This window comes from Coptis chinensis, chromosome 7, assembly GCF_015680905.1.
Source record: "Coptis chinensis isolate HL-2020 chromosome 7, ASM1568090v1, whole genome shotgun sequence".
NCBI classification, from domain to species: domain Eukaryota; kingdom Viridiplantae; phylum Streptophyta; class Magnoliopsida; order Ranunculales; family Ranunculaceae; genus Coptis; species Coptis chinensis.
The window spans coordinates 90030688-90045693 of record NC_141462.1 but is presented as its reverse complement, the minus strand read 5'-3'; the positions used below and the strand labels follow the sequence as shown (position 1 = coordinate 90045693).

General features: G+C 37.0%; 4 protein-coding genes and 1 non-coding gene across 6 annotated transcripts; 4 read left to right on the top strand and 1 right to left on the bottom strand.

Annotated features, from left to right (window-relative positions):
• Window positions 1-15: 15 nt before the first annotated feature.
• On the bottom strand, window positions 16-9641 carry UGP3 (UDP-glucose pyrophosphorylase 3). Of its 2 annotated transcripts, none has more exons than XM_086570087.1 (17): window positions 8928-9641; window positions 8154-8334; window positions 7874-8023; window positions 7568-7729; window positions 7292-7464; window positions 7107-7173; window positions 6509-6675; window positions 4900-5058; window positions 3930-4054; window positions 3698-3792; window positions 2334-2411; window positions 2045-2140; window positions 1530-1604; window positions 1341-1432; window positions 1067-1229; window positions 490-550; window positions 16-397 (listed from the first exon to the last, which is right to left on the bottom strand). In XM_086570087.1, the coding sequence occupies exons 1-17, from the start codon at window positions 9545-9547 to the stop codon at window positions 285-287; spliced, it is 2577 nt and encodes an 858-aa protein (XP_086426213.1). In that variant the 5' UTR covers window positions 9548-9641; the 3' UTR covers window positions 16-284. The 2 variants fall into 2 exon arrangements, with proteins under 2 accessions (XP_086426213.1, XP_086426214.1); XM_086570088.1 differs by having other exon boundaries at window positions 3930-4021; window positions 8928-9640.
• Window positions 9642-10200: 559 nt separating this feature from the next.
• Window positions 10201-10282, top strand: TRNAS-UGA (transfer RNA serine (anticodon UGA)). The gene has a single exon. It is a non-coding gene; the product is annotated as a tRNA-Ser (tRNA).
• A 1137-nt stretch (window positions 10283-11419) lies between these two features.
• LOC147489855 (uncharacterized) lies at window positions 11420-12433 on the top strand. Its single transcript, XM_086574748.1, has one exon. The coding sequence runs from the start codon at window positions 11420-11422 to the stop codon at window positions 12431-12433; it is 1014 nt and encodes a 337-aa protein (XP_086430874.1).
• An 80-nt stretch (window positions 12434-12513) lies between these two features.
• LOC147489854 (uncharacterized) lies at window positions 12514-13056 on the top strand. The gene has a single exon (XM_086574747.1). The coding sequence runs from the start codon at window positions 12514-12516 to the stop codon at window positions 13054-13056; it is 543 nt and encodes a 180-aa protein (XP_086430873.1).
• A 1449-nt stretch (window positions 13057-14505) lies between these two features.
• Window positions 14506-15006, top strand: LOC147489853 (uncharacterized). The gene has a single exon (XM_086574746.1). It carries the CDS (start codon window positions 14506-14508, stop codon window positions 15004-15006), a length of 501 nt encoding a protein of 166 aa, XP_086430872.1.

The window sequence follows — 15006 nt, the reverse complement described above, 5'->3', positions numbered from 1 at the left end:
ATGAGGCAAAGTGTGTTATTTCAAACAAAGACTCATTTTATTACCAATCGGATGAACAAATATGACATAGATTACATGAGCAATGGGAGGATGTTTTACAAGAGGTGATCCTTCTACAATGCTCTAACTTTACAAAGAAGGAAAAAATGGATATACACCATTTGAGAGGTTTAACTTCGGTTTAACCAATCAGAGATGGAACAAGCTGAAGATGTGGGTTAAGCTTAACATCATGTGAACCATGATTCACATAATATAAGATTATTAGGAGGTCTAGTAAGAATCTACAACTCAACCATTTCCAGGTGAATATGTGTGCCTTTTAACTTGTACTTCCAGAACCAGCTTCCACTGTCCATCATATGTTGTTCTAATGCGTTCACCTTAATCGACATATCTGAATCGTTCATGAACATTAATGCAAATAAAGTTACATAGAGCTACAAAGATAAATAAAGCTGCACTGTTACTGAAATTTAGAATAGGAACCTGGATTTCCTGCAGTTATTAGCATTTTGTGGCCATTTGGAACTACAAACACATGATTTCCCTGTATTTGAAAAACAAAATAATAATAATTAGCACTTCGCAACATATCCACAGAAGAAATCTGCAAAATTATCCAATGACCCAGGCATAGGATACAACTATACAAAGATTCACGTTTAAAAGAATGTCAGGACAATGTGTAGATGGAGAAAAATAAGAGATCCTCCATCCCAATATGCCACCTAACATATGTCAAAAGATAAACTGACATGATCAGAAGACTTGATAAATATAAAAACATATTAAACAATTGCAACTATCTAATTCTAGTTTTCTGAGTTGGCTTATTGTCATTGAGTCTGTCCGGAAGACTTGGATGACTCCCATGCCATTCCACTAGAATTAAGGCTTAACGAGATCTATCTCTTGATGGTTTTGAACTCTAGAACAGTAATTTTTCATGTTAATTTAAAATATTGATTATGTATGAAAGTAAATCTTTGCTTTTCTCATATAGTCATCCTGTTTATAGATTTATACTAAAGATTATGCATAAGCAGTCGTGTGCATTTCTGACCTGTAAGACTACATCTGTTGCCTCAAATTCGGCATTTCCATGAAGTACAACCTTGACTGCCTCAACTCTCTGAACATCATGCTTCCAATAACAATTGTCAGCAGAACTCCAATCAATCCCTTTATTCAAAATTTTGACATTCCGTAATTTACATCTTCCACACCTAAAACAAATAGTTACTATGAGCATCCACTGAGATGATAATGTTCAAGAACGGTGCCAAATATCCAAAAAGTCAAATTAATAAAAATAAACAAATGTGCCAACGAGTTACCTGTGTCCATATTGCAATATGGGTTCATCATTTTCATTAATTCCGGTTGAGCCCATAACATTTTCAGCAAGTATGATCAAGCTTCCATCAAGCTGAACTCAAACCGAATTCAGTGCTACGCAATTTTAGGATAAAAACTAAATGATGTGAGCATTAAGATTTAAGAGAGATCTACTTCATGTTGGTTACCTCAACATCCCTCCAAAAGAACTCCGCAACCTCAATTTGTAGCTCGGATCCGTTTGAAATGGAACCTCTACAGAACTGCAATATGAAAAATGCTGGCAGAGTTAGTACCTATTTATCCAGCGTTTGTGCTGTGAGAGTTAATCAATTCATACGTATTTTGTCAATGGCCCAAAGAACAAATAATCCATTTCAATCAAGAAAAAACCGTTAACCATCCGACAATTACAGACTATGGGCGCAGAGATTGCTCATGAAGAAAATCTGAGCAACTAATAGTGTTCGCACACCTGCTAGCATGTTCCCACAAATTATCTACCAAAATTACTATTTCCTTCAAATATCATAAACTCTAGTATTTCATTACTTATGCTTAAAATTATGTTCGTCGAATATTGGGTCAAAGTGAAGACTTTTCCAACTACAAACATAATATCAAGGTAACTTCTTTCAAATAAGAACACCACCCTTCTTATCCTTGAACCAAGAGCTGACAATATTTTATATTGTACAGGTACCTTTTGTTTAGTAACCTCCCAAAGTGGGCCTAGAGCAGGATGAAGAAGTATGAGAAAAGGTGGACCCGAATGGGAGTATCTGTCGTTATCTTCAATCTGATCATCACAAGGAAAAGGCAATGATGTTTTAGCGGCTTTGCAAGGAATAGGCGTAAACAAGTCAAAGTAAGTCCCTTCGTAATCATTTAAAATGTCAAAAGAGACAATGAACGAAAGTATACCAAGTTAACTAGAAAGAGGCTTAGCACACAGTTTTAAACCCCAGGGGAACTACTTTAAGAGAATATACCTTGGGAATTTTAATATCACACTGAGAAAGTAGATCAGAGGCATTTCTTATGATATCCAACAGTGAACCATCTGGAGTCTGCAGGCAAAGTAAGAACTTGTAAGTGGCAGTGTGAGGTCCTTAATCAAGTCTACACTAGTAACCATATAAGATGATACACAAATTCATAGAAGTTGAAAGTTGGATCTCTAAGAATATAGACTGTGCTTGGTATCCCTACAAATAAAATAAGTTGATTGAAGGATATATAAAGTGATTCGAGGACTTTGGTTGTCTTAGGCGGTTCCACCACCAAACTCTCTTTCAAAGTAGTGTATAACTAAATACCGTCAATACTTGTGTAGTTGTGTCACAACTTGATAATAATGTTCTAAATGAATTTGCATCTTCCTCGAGGGGTTTGGTGGTAGGACCACCTCCCAAGACAGCCAAAGCCATTGAATCATCTTATTTTTAGTTCTAACCTAACCAGAAAACTTTTGCTAAATTTGCAGAGATACCACACAGCTGTAACGACTGTAACAGCATAAGTAGAAGCTTCTTTGTCGATACAACGAAACAATGAAATCCTATTTAAGATTCCTCCAAGAGACAGCCCTCTACAAGGCCTCAAATCCTTTCATTCCTAACCATCAATAATCTTTTCTCTAATACCCTTATATGAATGGAGCTCCTTCGGACAAAAAAATATCTTACCCATTTCATGCTAAATTGCTGTATAGGCTAGCAAGAGTTGTGGAAAGTAAGAAACTTTCTCTACTATAATAGGGACTCACAATGCAAGATTCTTGACACTCTAAAATCTAAATCACTTGAAAACTAGCTGTGACCTCTAGTAAATCAAGTCGTTGTGCGGCTCACACCACCCCAACTGCAGTTGCCTCATTCTCGATTGGTTCCAAAATCCCCAGATGTGGTACCACACTGTTGAGCTATATAGTTCTACAATGAGAATTTTGAGTCTTGTGTCAAACTATGTAAGTTCCTGGGGCCGCTCCACTCACTGCCAATTGGTTTTGAGTTGGATTCTCCGAATTTAAGATGGTATGAGAACAGGCTTCTGCGTATGGCCCAACGATCCATTTTCTCCACGTCACTCATTATAATCCATGTACTTGTCTCAAGTCACGCCACACCTGAGGGGGAGTGTTGAGATGTATAGTCCGGTCGTAATTCATAAGTTCAATGGGCTGTGTCCACTCATTGTAAATTGGCTTTAGTTTGATGTCCCAAAATATGACTAACAAATCAGATTAGGTGGAGAGTCACATTGGATGAGGCTTTTTATAGATACAGTTTCTCTTTCTTTTTGTTAATTAATCAAGGCATGCGAAAGAAACTATAAAAGGTATACACATATAAACCTGGCGTAGAGATTTATTTGCAAGTGTTCTTTTCCTTTTTGCAGATGATGTAACCTTTTTTCTTTCGTTGCACACTATAAAGCTATCCAGCGTATCTGTCAACAATTCGTTCTTTTCGTAAGAATGATAGGCGTCTCTTAGTAAAAGTAAAGAAAAGCTACAGAAACAGAAATAAAGAACGTGCACTCCATATCGAGAAAGTGCGCTAAGAGAAGACAAAACACCAGTATACCTTCTACAACATCATAATGTCGAGACGGATATCTATTCAGAAAGTTATCTGCAATATTTTGCATTGTGCATTCCAGCCTTCCACCAGGGACACTGCCAAACAGAAATAATCGATTCTGATTCAACCTTCAAGAATATGAAATGTTTTATACAATCAGTACTATACCTCCACTATGTCAGGTCAACATATGCGTAGGGTCAACTTCTACATATATCAGTGAATAATATATATGGCCCCAAAAGATATACATTATACAAATGAGCGAGCTAAGTTAGACAGAACCAGGAATGACCAATTCTTGTGTTCAAATCATATAACAACTTAACAAACATCAAGTAATGTGTTATACCACACAAGTACACAACACACAAGCACACAACAATATCGTTAGAAGAAAGACATTAGCAGTGCCATAGTCACATCTGTGGACTTGATGTTGACTTTTGTAGCAAAGAAGTACAATCTTCTTAGGTAAGTTTTGCTCTGGGACATGACTAGAAAGAGTTGAATATGTAATACAGAACATCTCGTCTTGACCACAGATATTTTACCAATTACCCATCATAGTGACCCAATTTTGAAATGCATTGAGGAGTAACAGAAAATACACCCATGAGAGCTAAACATAGCGACCTATTTTGTACATCTATTACCACATAACTGCCAAAATACAGAACAGTCAAAATAGACATTGATTCTGTAACAGGCTGAGGCATTACAAAATCACAAACAGTATTTCCTTTCCTAACCTTTACCACTAGTTCAGGTGACTTAACTATTTACACTGCTGGTGGGTTTTGTTGTCAAGCCTATTATGTAAGAACTGCACAAAACTTACCAATTATTCAAGATCTTAAGATCACTTAATCAATATGACATGCTGTTCAAAATATAAAGTTCTTAGGAAAAGTATTAGATTGCTATGTACAAAACAAGACATGGAGTGGAGTTTATAAAAGAAAATGATTACCTGTGCTGAATCCCAAAATGGTCTACGTATACGATAGGCTTTTTCAGGTTTAGCACCATTCCTGGTAAACAGGTGGCACTTTTACTGGATCCAACCTTCTCTGCTGAAGCTAAATCAATATAGAGAATATTTGTATTGGCAGGGAATTCTGCCTGCAGACTTTAACAGCAAATAAACTTTCAGCAAGTCAATATATTAGCCATAAGCCACATAAATGCATTTGACAAGGCATAAAACTCGATAACAATAGAATGTAGGGCAAACTGAGTTTAAGTCATAAAAGCAAAGCAAAGACTTTAACCATGGAAAGGTGAGTCCTAGTACTGTGAACTTGTAACTACAAGAACGGCCTAAATTACTATAGTAGCTGTGTTACTCTGAAATGATTGTTTTACTCTAAACATGAATGCATTTTGCATAAGACACCTTTGACCCTCCTATACTGAGCAGTGGTCAGTTTACTTAGGTTATTTATCATTTTGTTTCAAAGTTACATAATCTGTCACAAGGTAAGAGAATGTAGCACAATATCGCCTGTAGGGTGGGGATTCAGGGGACTTTTGGAAATTGGACTCACTGTTTAACTCATAACACTTTGGTACAATGAGAAATTTTAGATTTGGTCTGACAATTTGTGGCAGTTGATTTCCTAGCTAGATACATTACCTCCACAAAAGAGAAGCCAAATATACTCCCATCAAATTATGTTTGCAATTTAAATAAATCTGCCCATTTCATTTTAACCTTTAATATGGTATGGTTTGAAAATACTGAATAGGCTGATTCTCTAAGTGAAGACCTATGTTACATGCACATGCCATTTTTTGAAAAATAATTCGTGTCGGACACATATTGTATATTTATATTTCTCCGTGTTAGACGCTTTGTATCCATGTCGGATACGGACACCCGTATCTGTATCAAATTAACTTAGGTGAAGATCTATAAGGTGAGGAGATCATACACAAAAAAAATGGGTGGAGATCATACACCACAAATAAATGTTTAAGTCTAAAGTTTCTAACTGTGTCAATGATCTGGAGTGTAGTTTTATTAATCAAATTTCCACAACCCTAGAACCCCACCCAAAAAGGTTGACAAGTAGCACTTAGTAAAAATGCTTTTCTTTGGTTATATACTGATGAAAAAGTATAAGTAAATAAATGGACATATTCTACAAATAATCATTTCAGTTTACAAAGGTAGGATTAAGATAGATTCACTGCAAGGAGCTGGACTGTCAAAACATGACTACATGAAACTTTAGCATGTCAACCACCCAAGATCTATTTTGATTACTACTGAAACATATTATCTACATAAATTAGCTAATTACAACCAAACATTTTATTATACATGGACTGATTCCATAAAAAGTTTGGCGGTGGTTGAGTATCACAGTGCTTAGAAGATTAGCAGGCTCAACTAATCTAACCTTGTGATGTCTTTATGCTTGTTGTATGTGGGAAAACCGAAAAACCATATGCAAGACTTCTATGTCTTCTAGACCAAGCTTAAACGATGTTACCATATAATTCAAAGCTGTTCTCAAAGTTCAGTAGTCAATAAGCAAGGGAAACTGAAAGACTAGTTATAATTATTGTTGTACCTATGATAAGAAGTAGGTCCAGTAGTGATACCATACTTATCAAACTCAGTATATTCGATACAGGATAAGCCATATTCCCAGTCTCCATCTATTCTTTTTCTCTCAATGAGGACATTGATACCTTCTGTAGCCCCAACCTTCCTCTTGCAAGATGCAAACCCTAGCTTCTGCAATATGAAATGTTAGACAGAGGGGACAGCGGGGAAAAAGTAAAATTTAAAAGGGTTAACTAGTATTACCCCCCTACTAGATGAGCCAATTAGGATTTCCCCCAACTAGATGGAGAAATTAGGGTCTCCCCCTTGAGTACACACAAAAAAACACGGTCAACCTAAGTTGACTTTTTTTTTGTGTGTATTCAGGGGGGAGACCCTAATTTCCCCATCTAGTTGGGGTAAATCCTAATTGGCTCATCTAGTAGGGGGGGTAATACTAAAAGATCCAATTTAAAAAACAAAAACAACAATACTGATGAATCCTACTATAAGGGGAAAAAATAAAAAGAAAAAAAAGGTATCTCGACCAAAGAGGGTTTGAGGTTCGATCATGGTAGCAAAGCAAGAATATCAGGAATGAATTTGTTCATTATGACCAATACCTTCCTGTTCTTGAGACCGATCCCTGCCAATGCTAAAAGAGTGAAATCAGTGGCAGCCACAACGTTGCTACAAAACACAACAATCTATCATTTCGGTGCTAGTTCTTCCAATTAGTTGATACGTAAAAGTTCAGGGACAAGTGGGAAGAAAAAACATCAATTACAAACACAAATTTTATAGGCACCTGACTTGGCGGACAGTTGCACCCTTTCTTCCATGACCATAGAACCACTGGAAAACACCTTTATCATATGCAAGTTTCCATATCACACCATGTCCTCCGGGTTTGCACACTGGAGTGAATTGTTTGCTAACCAACCACTGGCCATCTTCTGCACTAACAGCTGGAACAAGAGGCTGCCAAGTAAACAGACTACTGAGATCACAATTATGTTAATATGATCACGAGACATGAAAATAAAATGTACAAAAAGGAATGGCACATCCTGCGATATGAAACCTGTTCAAAAAGTATAAAATTCGAACGACCTCTTCCAAACCATCCAACTGCTTCACACAATGATGTGATACGCTCGTGGTTGTTCTTTGCTGAACTTGTCATGATTGCAACGGGGGTGATGCACTGCTTTCCATGGATGTTGAAGTACAGAAACTCTCTTGCCTGCCAATAGCAAAAGAAGTTCATCAATCACTATATATTCCAGCAAAACGCCAACCAATGCCAATCACTTCATTGTCTCATCTTCTATAAAGCATCAAAGAAAATGAATAGATGTTACTGTCTCGACTTCCAGATTTCTTATACCTGAAGATCTCTTATAAGGCCTTCTAATAAAGTCCGCCCGCAATAAGGAAGCATTGCAGTGGGAAGACATTCACCTGTGACGGCATCAACCAAGCCAAGCCTATCCCCAGACCCCCCGAGAGGATATATTTCACCAAGTTCTGGTAAACCCTGTAACAAAGAAATCTTGATTGATTCTTCCAAAATCATCCAACATTATTGGAAAATGAAAGTAAGCTTTGATCATTAATCTCACAATTTCCTAACTTTAGTTGTTAAGATACATGTTAATTAAGCTAACCTCAATTCCCCATAGTGCTGCTTGAGATGCGTAGTCTGTATTTTGAGAAAGATCTAATACACTAGGAACATGAATATCTTGGATTTGTCGTTTCATTGACTCTTCCATGTGAGCGGACCAATTTAATCCTTGGCTTTCAGATATTGACGGAGAAAGGAGCTCCAACACTTTTATCTGATATCTGCATTGAACATCTATAGAGAATTAAGGGAGGGCAAATGGAATGAATTTGAAATGTTTTACAAATAGTTGCAGACTTGCAGTAGATTCAGTGCATTGAAGATCTTTTATCGCAAATTGGATAAGAGCATGGACACTGATGCAAGTGTCAAACTCTGACTCATAAAAATTACCAACTACTTGATGCTACAGATATAGTTTGTAGCGAACATCAAATGTGACCGTTGACAGATATCAACTTGTATATAATACTGAATTTATCTACATGCTTCAAAGTGCTCTAGAATATACACTCTAGCAATGACCAACATTAGTTTGGAAAGAAATCAACCAAGGAATAAGTTCCTTTTGAATCTGAAACAGAAATTAAGCTCTCGAATCTCGGACTTGATCATGAGCAAGTACAACATTATTGAAATCACTGTTCCTCCATGTAATTCAAGCATCTGGTAAGAATTTAGATATATTATTATTGCCTAAAATGCTTTTCGTTTTTGTTTTTTCATTACAGTAAAAAATTTGAAGCTTATTGTAGTTATTTTCCAAATGCAGATTAGTTTTGGTTATATAATGTAGTAAAACACTAGAACTCACCCGATAATTCCACCAATGCAATCATAAAAGTGGTCGATATCGCGCAAATTACTCAAAAGCTTATTGAATGGCTCCATTTTTTCTTTCTCATCACTAACTCCATCCCAATTTTCAATCATTTCAGCTAAACTATACAAAGCACTCCTTAACGAACTTGTTTTCAAATCATCATCTTTGAATTCCACGTCATCATTATAATTAAGTAGAACATGTTCTTGTCCAGCTGCAATTAAACAATTTAACAAGAACAATTCATAACGTTGTTCCAATTTTAATGACTTTAATACCCTTTTCTTTTTCATAAATGTCTTCACTCTTGGTTCTGTTTCGAGGACACGTATCTTTTCTTCCAAGTTTTTGGAATCCGAGATTTTGGTTTTGAGATTTCGTAACCGTTGGATTTGTTTTTGGATATCGAAATCTTCGGGTACGGGTGCGTATTCGATTTCGGCTGTTGATACACGTGGAGTAATTCCATTGAATGGAGAGGAGGAGAGGGGAGAAAAGGAGGGGAGGGATGTTTTTGTTTTTTGGAAGTGAAGTGGTCTCAGAGAAATAAAGGGAATGGAAGTGGGGAGAAAGTAGTAGTGCTGGTGTAGGATAGGAATTGTACGCGCCATGCGTAAAGTTAGTGAAATGCTAGCATGGTTAAGGTAGAATGCGCAGGGAGGGAGAGTTTATATATTTAAAGGAGAGAAGGATTGGGACTTGGGAGTGAAGGATAAGACGAGATGCTGGTAGCATATACCGAGGTTTGTCACCATCCTGAGGGCTAGCCTCATTTTTAGTGTGCCAACCTGTTTTTTTCGATAACCTGGCAATTGGTGGCCAATTGCTATTGGTTGTTTTGAAACCTCGCAATCTCCTTTGAGACTGGTTCGGTAGTCGGTACGAGTTAGCCAGATTCCGTAGCTGGTGCTAAAGTCATTGTAGTGCCCGCAAATGGGATACCAATTGTGCATTCGTGCTAATGTGCTATGAGTTACGAACGGTGAAAATTGTGTTGTCCTTGACTCCTTGATATTTTCGGAATACTCATCAAAGCGACATGGCTTTTGATATTTGCACCACCAGTCCAACAGGGAACAACATCGGTCTGAGTTTTGGATTATGATGAGAAGATATTTTGTGCATGTAAAAGAACAAAAACTTTTAGGTATTACCTATGCTGCAATCTGTGAGCACAAAATAGACTAAATGTCTTTATATCTTTTATGACCTATTCGTGTATAACAGGTAATAAATTAAATATTTATGTTCTTCCAACATATCCGTCGATATGTCCGAGTGGTTAAGGAGACAGACTTGAAATCTGTTGGGCTTTGCCCGCGCAGGTTCGAACCCTGCTGTCGACGAGTTACCCGTTCTTTTGCTTTTCAATTTCGAGATTTTGTGATTATGAATATACCAAACTCCAACATTGTCGGTTATGTGAAATATATGTAGTGGGCAAATATCGTGTCTAGAGATATTATAACTGATATTTTAAAACTTGAAATATTGATATAAGAGTCAATATTTCGGTATATTTCGTGGTTATGTTCAAACATTTGCAGACATTAGCAGGTATTGAGCGGAAAAGAGAAAGAAGAATACAAGAGACACGTGTCAGAAATTGGATGGGTCAAAGCTAAATCAGGATACTATATAAAGACTAGAAGAGCAAAAGAAAATTCATTAGTTGATAATAAAAAAAAAATCATTGCAAAGAGGAGAGAGAAACCGAGAGAGAGAGAGAGATATTGTAAACTGTTATTGCAAGTCAATAACACATAGATTCAATTCATCTTCTCCATTTATGTTGTTCATTCATTAATTCATTCATTATGTTCATTTAGATTGTGTGATCTTAGAACAATCAAGAGGTGTTCCTAGACATCACATTGGTGTCCTCATGGATCGAGAACAAGAAAATTTGAAGTTTTCTTCTTCTTCGATATAGAATCCATAATTTTGTTATTTGTTTGAAGAACAGAAAAGTGAGAAAAGGTGAGTAATACAATGAGCTTTGAATCATAATGGCTCCAAGAAAGAAAACAAACAGCAAACGAGTGGATAACGATAATCAATCGCAAACAAGAAATACAAGAGCTTCTGGGAGTCGGTGATACCAGGAGGAGAACATGGAAGGTGACGCTTCAATTCAAGAAATTTTGAAAGGGTTGAGGGAAGTGGAACAGCAAAATGCGATATTACTAAAGGAAAACCAAGAGATGAAGAAGAGGAGTCCGAGTGTGGTTGTAAAGGATATCCAGGGAGACGAGGAAGAGGAATGTAGTTCAAAATCAGGAAGTCATTTTGTGGAAAAAGCATCGAAAAAACATGAAAGAACTACAGAAGCTTCACCGATACTTGAAATGCCGATACCACAACCCATCACTAAAGAGATGATACAGGAGATGATGCAAAACCAGCTTCTTGAAAAGACTACTGCTTCAATAAGGAAACTGGCGGACGATGTCAATAGAAATCCGATACACTAGAGCGTCGAGATGATGCCCATTCCACCAAAGTTCAAACTTCCGAAGTTCACTCAATATGATGGGACGTCAGATCCGATGGACCATTTATTCGGATATCGGTATCAATTTTCGATATACAAAGGTACGGTTTATCTGGATTCGTTATTATGTAAATCTTTCTCTACAAGCCTGAAGGGGAAAGCATTGAAGTGGTTTTGTTATCTACCGGAAGGATCGATATCATGTTATCGGGAGATTGAAGAGAAGTTTTTGTCAAATTATGGTCATCAGCGAGTCAAACCGAAGCAGGTGTCAGTATTGTTCCAGCTTAAGCAAGAAAAGAAGAAATCTTTAAAAACTTTCTTATCTTGCTTCAAGGCGGAGGCACGGTTAGTGGAGCATTTAGATCAATCGGAAATGACAGCAGTAATGACGTTTCAGATAGGACTTATTCCAAGTTCTGACATGCACAAGTATATGCTTCGGAAAGAGATCAAAACTCTGAGAGAGTTGTATGATAAGACTGAAAAAGATGTGCAAGTTGAGGAGGGAATTATGGCAGCATCGAATCAGTCAGTATTACAGGTATCGGAATCAAGTAAGTATACTCAAGAGGATAACTACAATAAGTTTGATAAGAGGAAGACGGTAGATTCTTATGTAAAGGTGGAGAACCAACCATCACAGAAAAAGAGGTTTGAAAGGTCGCTGAAAGAAGAGTTGGACCCCAGCAATTATATCGCCATTAATACAACAGTGGAGGATATCTTAAGGAGGGTGGGAAAAGAACCTTATTTCCAGCATCCGATTCACAAGCTTAGAGAAATAGCAGATAAACCTTTCTGTAATTTCCATAAGGTGAAAAATCATAAAACCAATAAATGTTTACAGTTGCTCAGAAAGGTAGACAGATTAATGCGAGAGGGGAAGCTTCGTGAGTTCAGAGCAGATGCTCGACCAGAAGTAACAGCTATGGTGAATGATAAGCCTTTAGGAGTGATCAATATAATATACAAAGGAGTTATCCACAGAAGAAGATTATAAGGGATAAAATACGAAAGATATCGACAGTAAAGGAAGTGCTAGAAGTGAACATAGAGCCGATACCAGTGAACCCATCATTAATGGCGGCAAGCATACCTGGAGCTATTATGTTTGTTCCCAATGATTTGTCAAAAGTAATGTTACTTCATGATAATGCATTGTTAATTACATTAGGGATATCTAGCTATGATGTACAGAAAATATTGGTGGATTGCGGAAGTTCAATCAATATTCTGTTTTGGAAAGCATATACAGGTATCGGATTTGATGAGTCGCATCTGAAGGAACCGCAGTTTAATTTGTATGGCTTTAATGGAACTTCAACTAGACCAGCTGGAGAAATAAAATTGCCAGTAAGGGCAGGTCCACAAACAATAATGACTAAGTTTATAGTCATCAAAGATCACTCGGATCATAATGCTATATCGGGAAGAAAATGGATACATGCTATGAGGGCGGTTCCCAGTACTTTTTATCAGGTTATCAGATTTTCGACTGTTTTTGGACCACATGAGAAACGAGGTAATCAGTCAGAATCTGAGAAATGCAATTTTGTTACTGTGGAAGGTATGATGAAAGAGAAGAAAATAGATACTGGGGGCGTCTCGGAAGACACCAAATAGCAATTAGCAGAAGATTTATTACTAAAATCCAATACCATGAAGCATCGTCAGGATTTTAGATTTACATCAGAGATGAAGACAGAGATGGAAGTGGTTCCAAGCAAAACGATGGAGGAGGTACAAAAATTTAATATCGGTCAAAATGATGAAAGTTGTTTCACTTTTATCGGAACAAAGCTGAGTGCGGGGGTCAAACAAGATGTGGTAGATTTCTTAAGAACAAATAAAGATGTATTCGCTTAATTGGTCGATGGCAGATCTTTCAGGTATTGACCCTCTTATATGTTCTCATAAGTTGAATATGCGAGAAGGAGCAGTTCCTATGCATCAAAAGCATAGGAAAGTTCTGCCGATATATGCAAATGCGGTGCAAAATGAGATAAAAAGGATGTTGGAATGTAGAATTATCAAGGAAATTGATAACTCAGAATGGGTGGCAAATATTATTGTCATCCCAAAAAAGAATGGCAAGGTTAGGATCTGTGTGGATTTTACTGATGTTAACAAAGAGTGTCCGAAAGATTATTATCCGATGCCCAGGATTGATGAATTGGTCGATAGAACAGCGGGTTTTGAGTTGCTGAGTTTTTGTGATGGGTATTCAGGATATTTTCAAGTTGTCATGGCAGTGTTAGATCAGTTAAAAACAGTGTTCGTTGTGGAATGAGGTCTTTACTGTTTTGTTTGAATGTTGTTTGGGCTAAAAAAAATGTTGGAGCAACGTATCAGCAATTGGTGGAGAAAATGTTTAGGCATTTGATTAAACAGATTGTGGAAGTCTATATCGATGATATGGTAATCAAATAAAAAAAAAAATAGAAGATCATGTTAAAGACCTCAATACAGTCTTTAGGATACCCAGAGAAATGTACTTTCGGGGTCAGTTTAGAGAAATTTATGGGGTATATAGTCACAAAAAGAGGAATATATGTGAATCCATACCAAATTTGAGCTATTCAGCAGATGCCTTCTCCGAGTACTAGGAAGCAGATACAGAAGCTAATAGGAAGAATTGCGGCTTTAAATAGGTTCATACCAAGAACTTCTGACCGATGCAAGCCTTTATTCAAATTACTGAAGAAGAATACAAAGTTCATATGGGAGGAAGAATGTGAAGAGGCTTTCTAAGATTTAAAGAAGTATCTCCAAGAAGTGCCAACTTTGATAAAGCCAGAGGAAGGTGATACTTTATTTTTATATTTAGTAGTATTGGATTTTGCTATTAGCTCGGTATTAGTAAAAGTGGAAAATGGGGCTAAGCGACCTGTTTATTTTCAATCTAAAACCATGCTGGAGGCTGAAACTTGATATTCGATGTTGGAAAAATATGCATTAGCTCTTCTTTATTCCACTCAAAGGTTGAAGCCTTATTTTCAAGCCCATTCAGTCATTGTTATGACAAATCTTCAATTAAAACATACTTTAGCCAAAACAACCAAGTCAGGGAGAATGGCAAAGTGGTCAGTTCTTATAGATGAATTTGGAATTGAGTATCGGAATAGGGTTTCAGAAAAGAGCCAAGTATTAGCGGATTTTCTAGCAGATTTTCCCGCTGAAGATGAAAATTGGGATATTGAAAAAGATAGTAATTTACAATTGAAAGAACCCGATGATGTGATGGATGAGAATGATCCATGGGCTGGTACAAATTGGTGGAGACGTTTTGTCGATGGGTCATCAAGTCAAAAGGGATGTGGTATCGGAGCGGTTTTGATAACACCAGACAATCAGAGATTGGAATCAGCAGTTACCTTAGGATTCCACGCGTCTAATAACAAAGCAGAATATGAGGCATTGATTACAGGATTGGAAATGGCCACGTCGTTAAATGTCAAGGAATTATCTGTATTCAGTGATTCTCAGCTAGTGGTAAGCCAAATCATTGGAGGGTATTCAACTAAATACGATAATATGATTGATTATTTGAACTTCATCAGAAAGAAGCTTTAG

Coding starts and splice junctions, on each gene's coding strand:
- UGP3 (XM_086570087.1), bottom strand. CDS start 9,547: ATGGCGCGTACAATTCCTATCCTACACCAGCACTACTACTTTCTCCCC. Junction 4,055..4,899: donor CATTTTGGGATTCAGCACAG/GTAATCATTTTC, acceptor ATATTCTTGAAG/GTTGAATCAGAATCGATTAT. Junction 1,230..1,340: donor ATATTGCAATATGGACACAG/GTAACTCGTTGG, acceptor TATTTGTTTTAG/GTGTGGAAGATGTAAATTAC.
- LOC147489855 (XM_086574748.1), top strand. CDS start 11,420: ATGATGCCCATTCCACCAAAGTTCAAACTTCCGAAGTTCACTCAATAT.
- LOC147489854 (XM_086574747.1), top strand. CDS start 12,514: ATGGCGGCAAGCATACCTGGAGCTATTATGTTTGTTCCCAATGATTTG.
- LOC147489853 (XM_086574746.1), top strand. CDS start 14,506: ATGGCAAAGTGGTCAGTTCTTATAGATGAATTTGGAATTGAGTATCGG.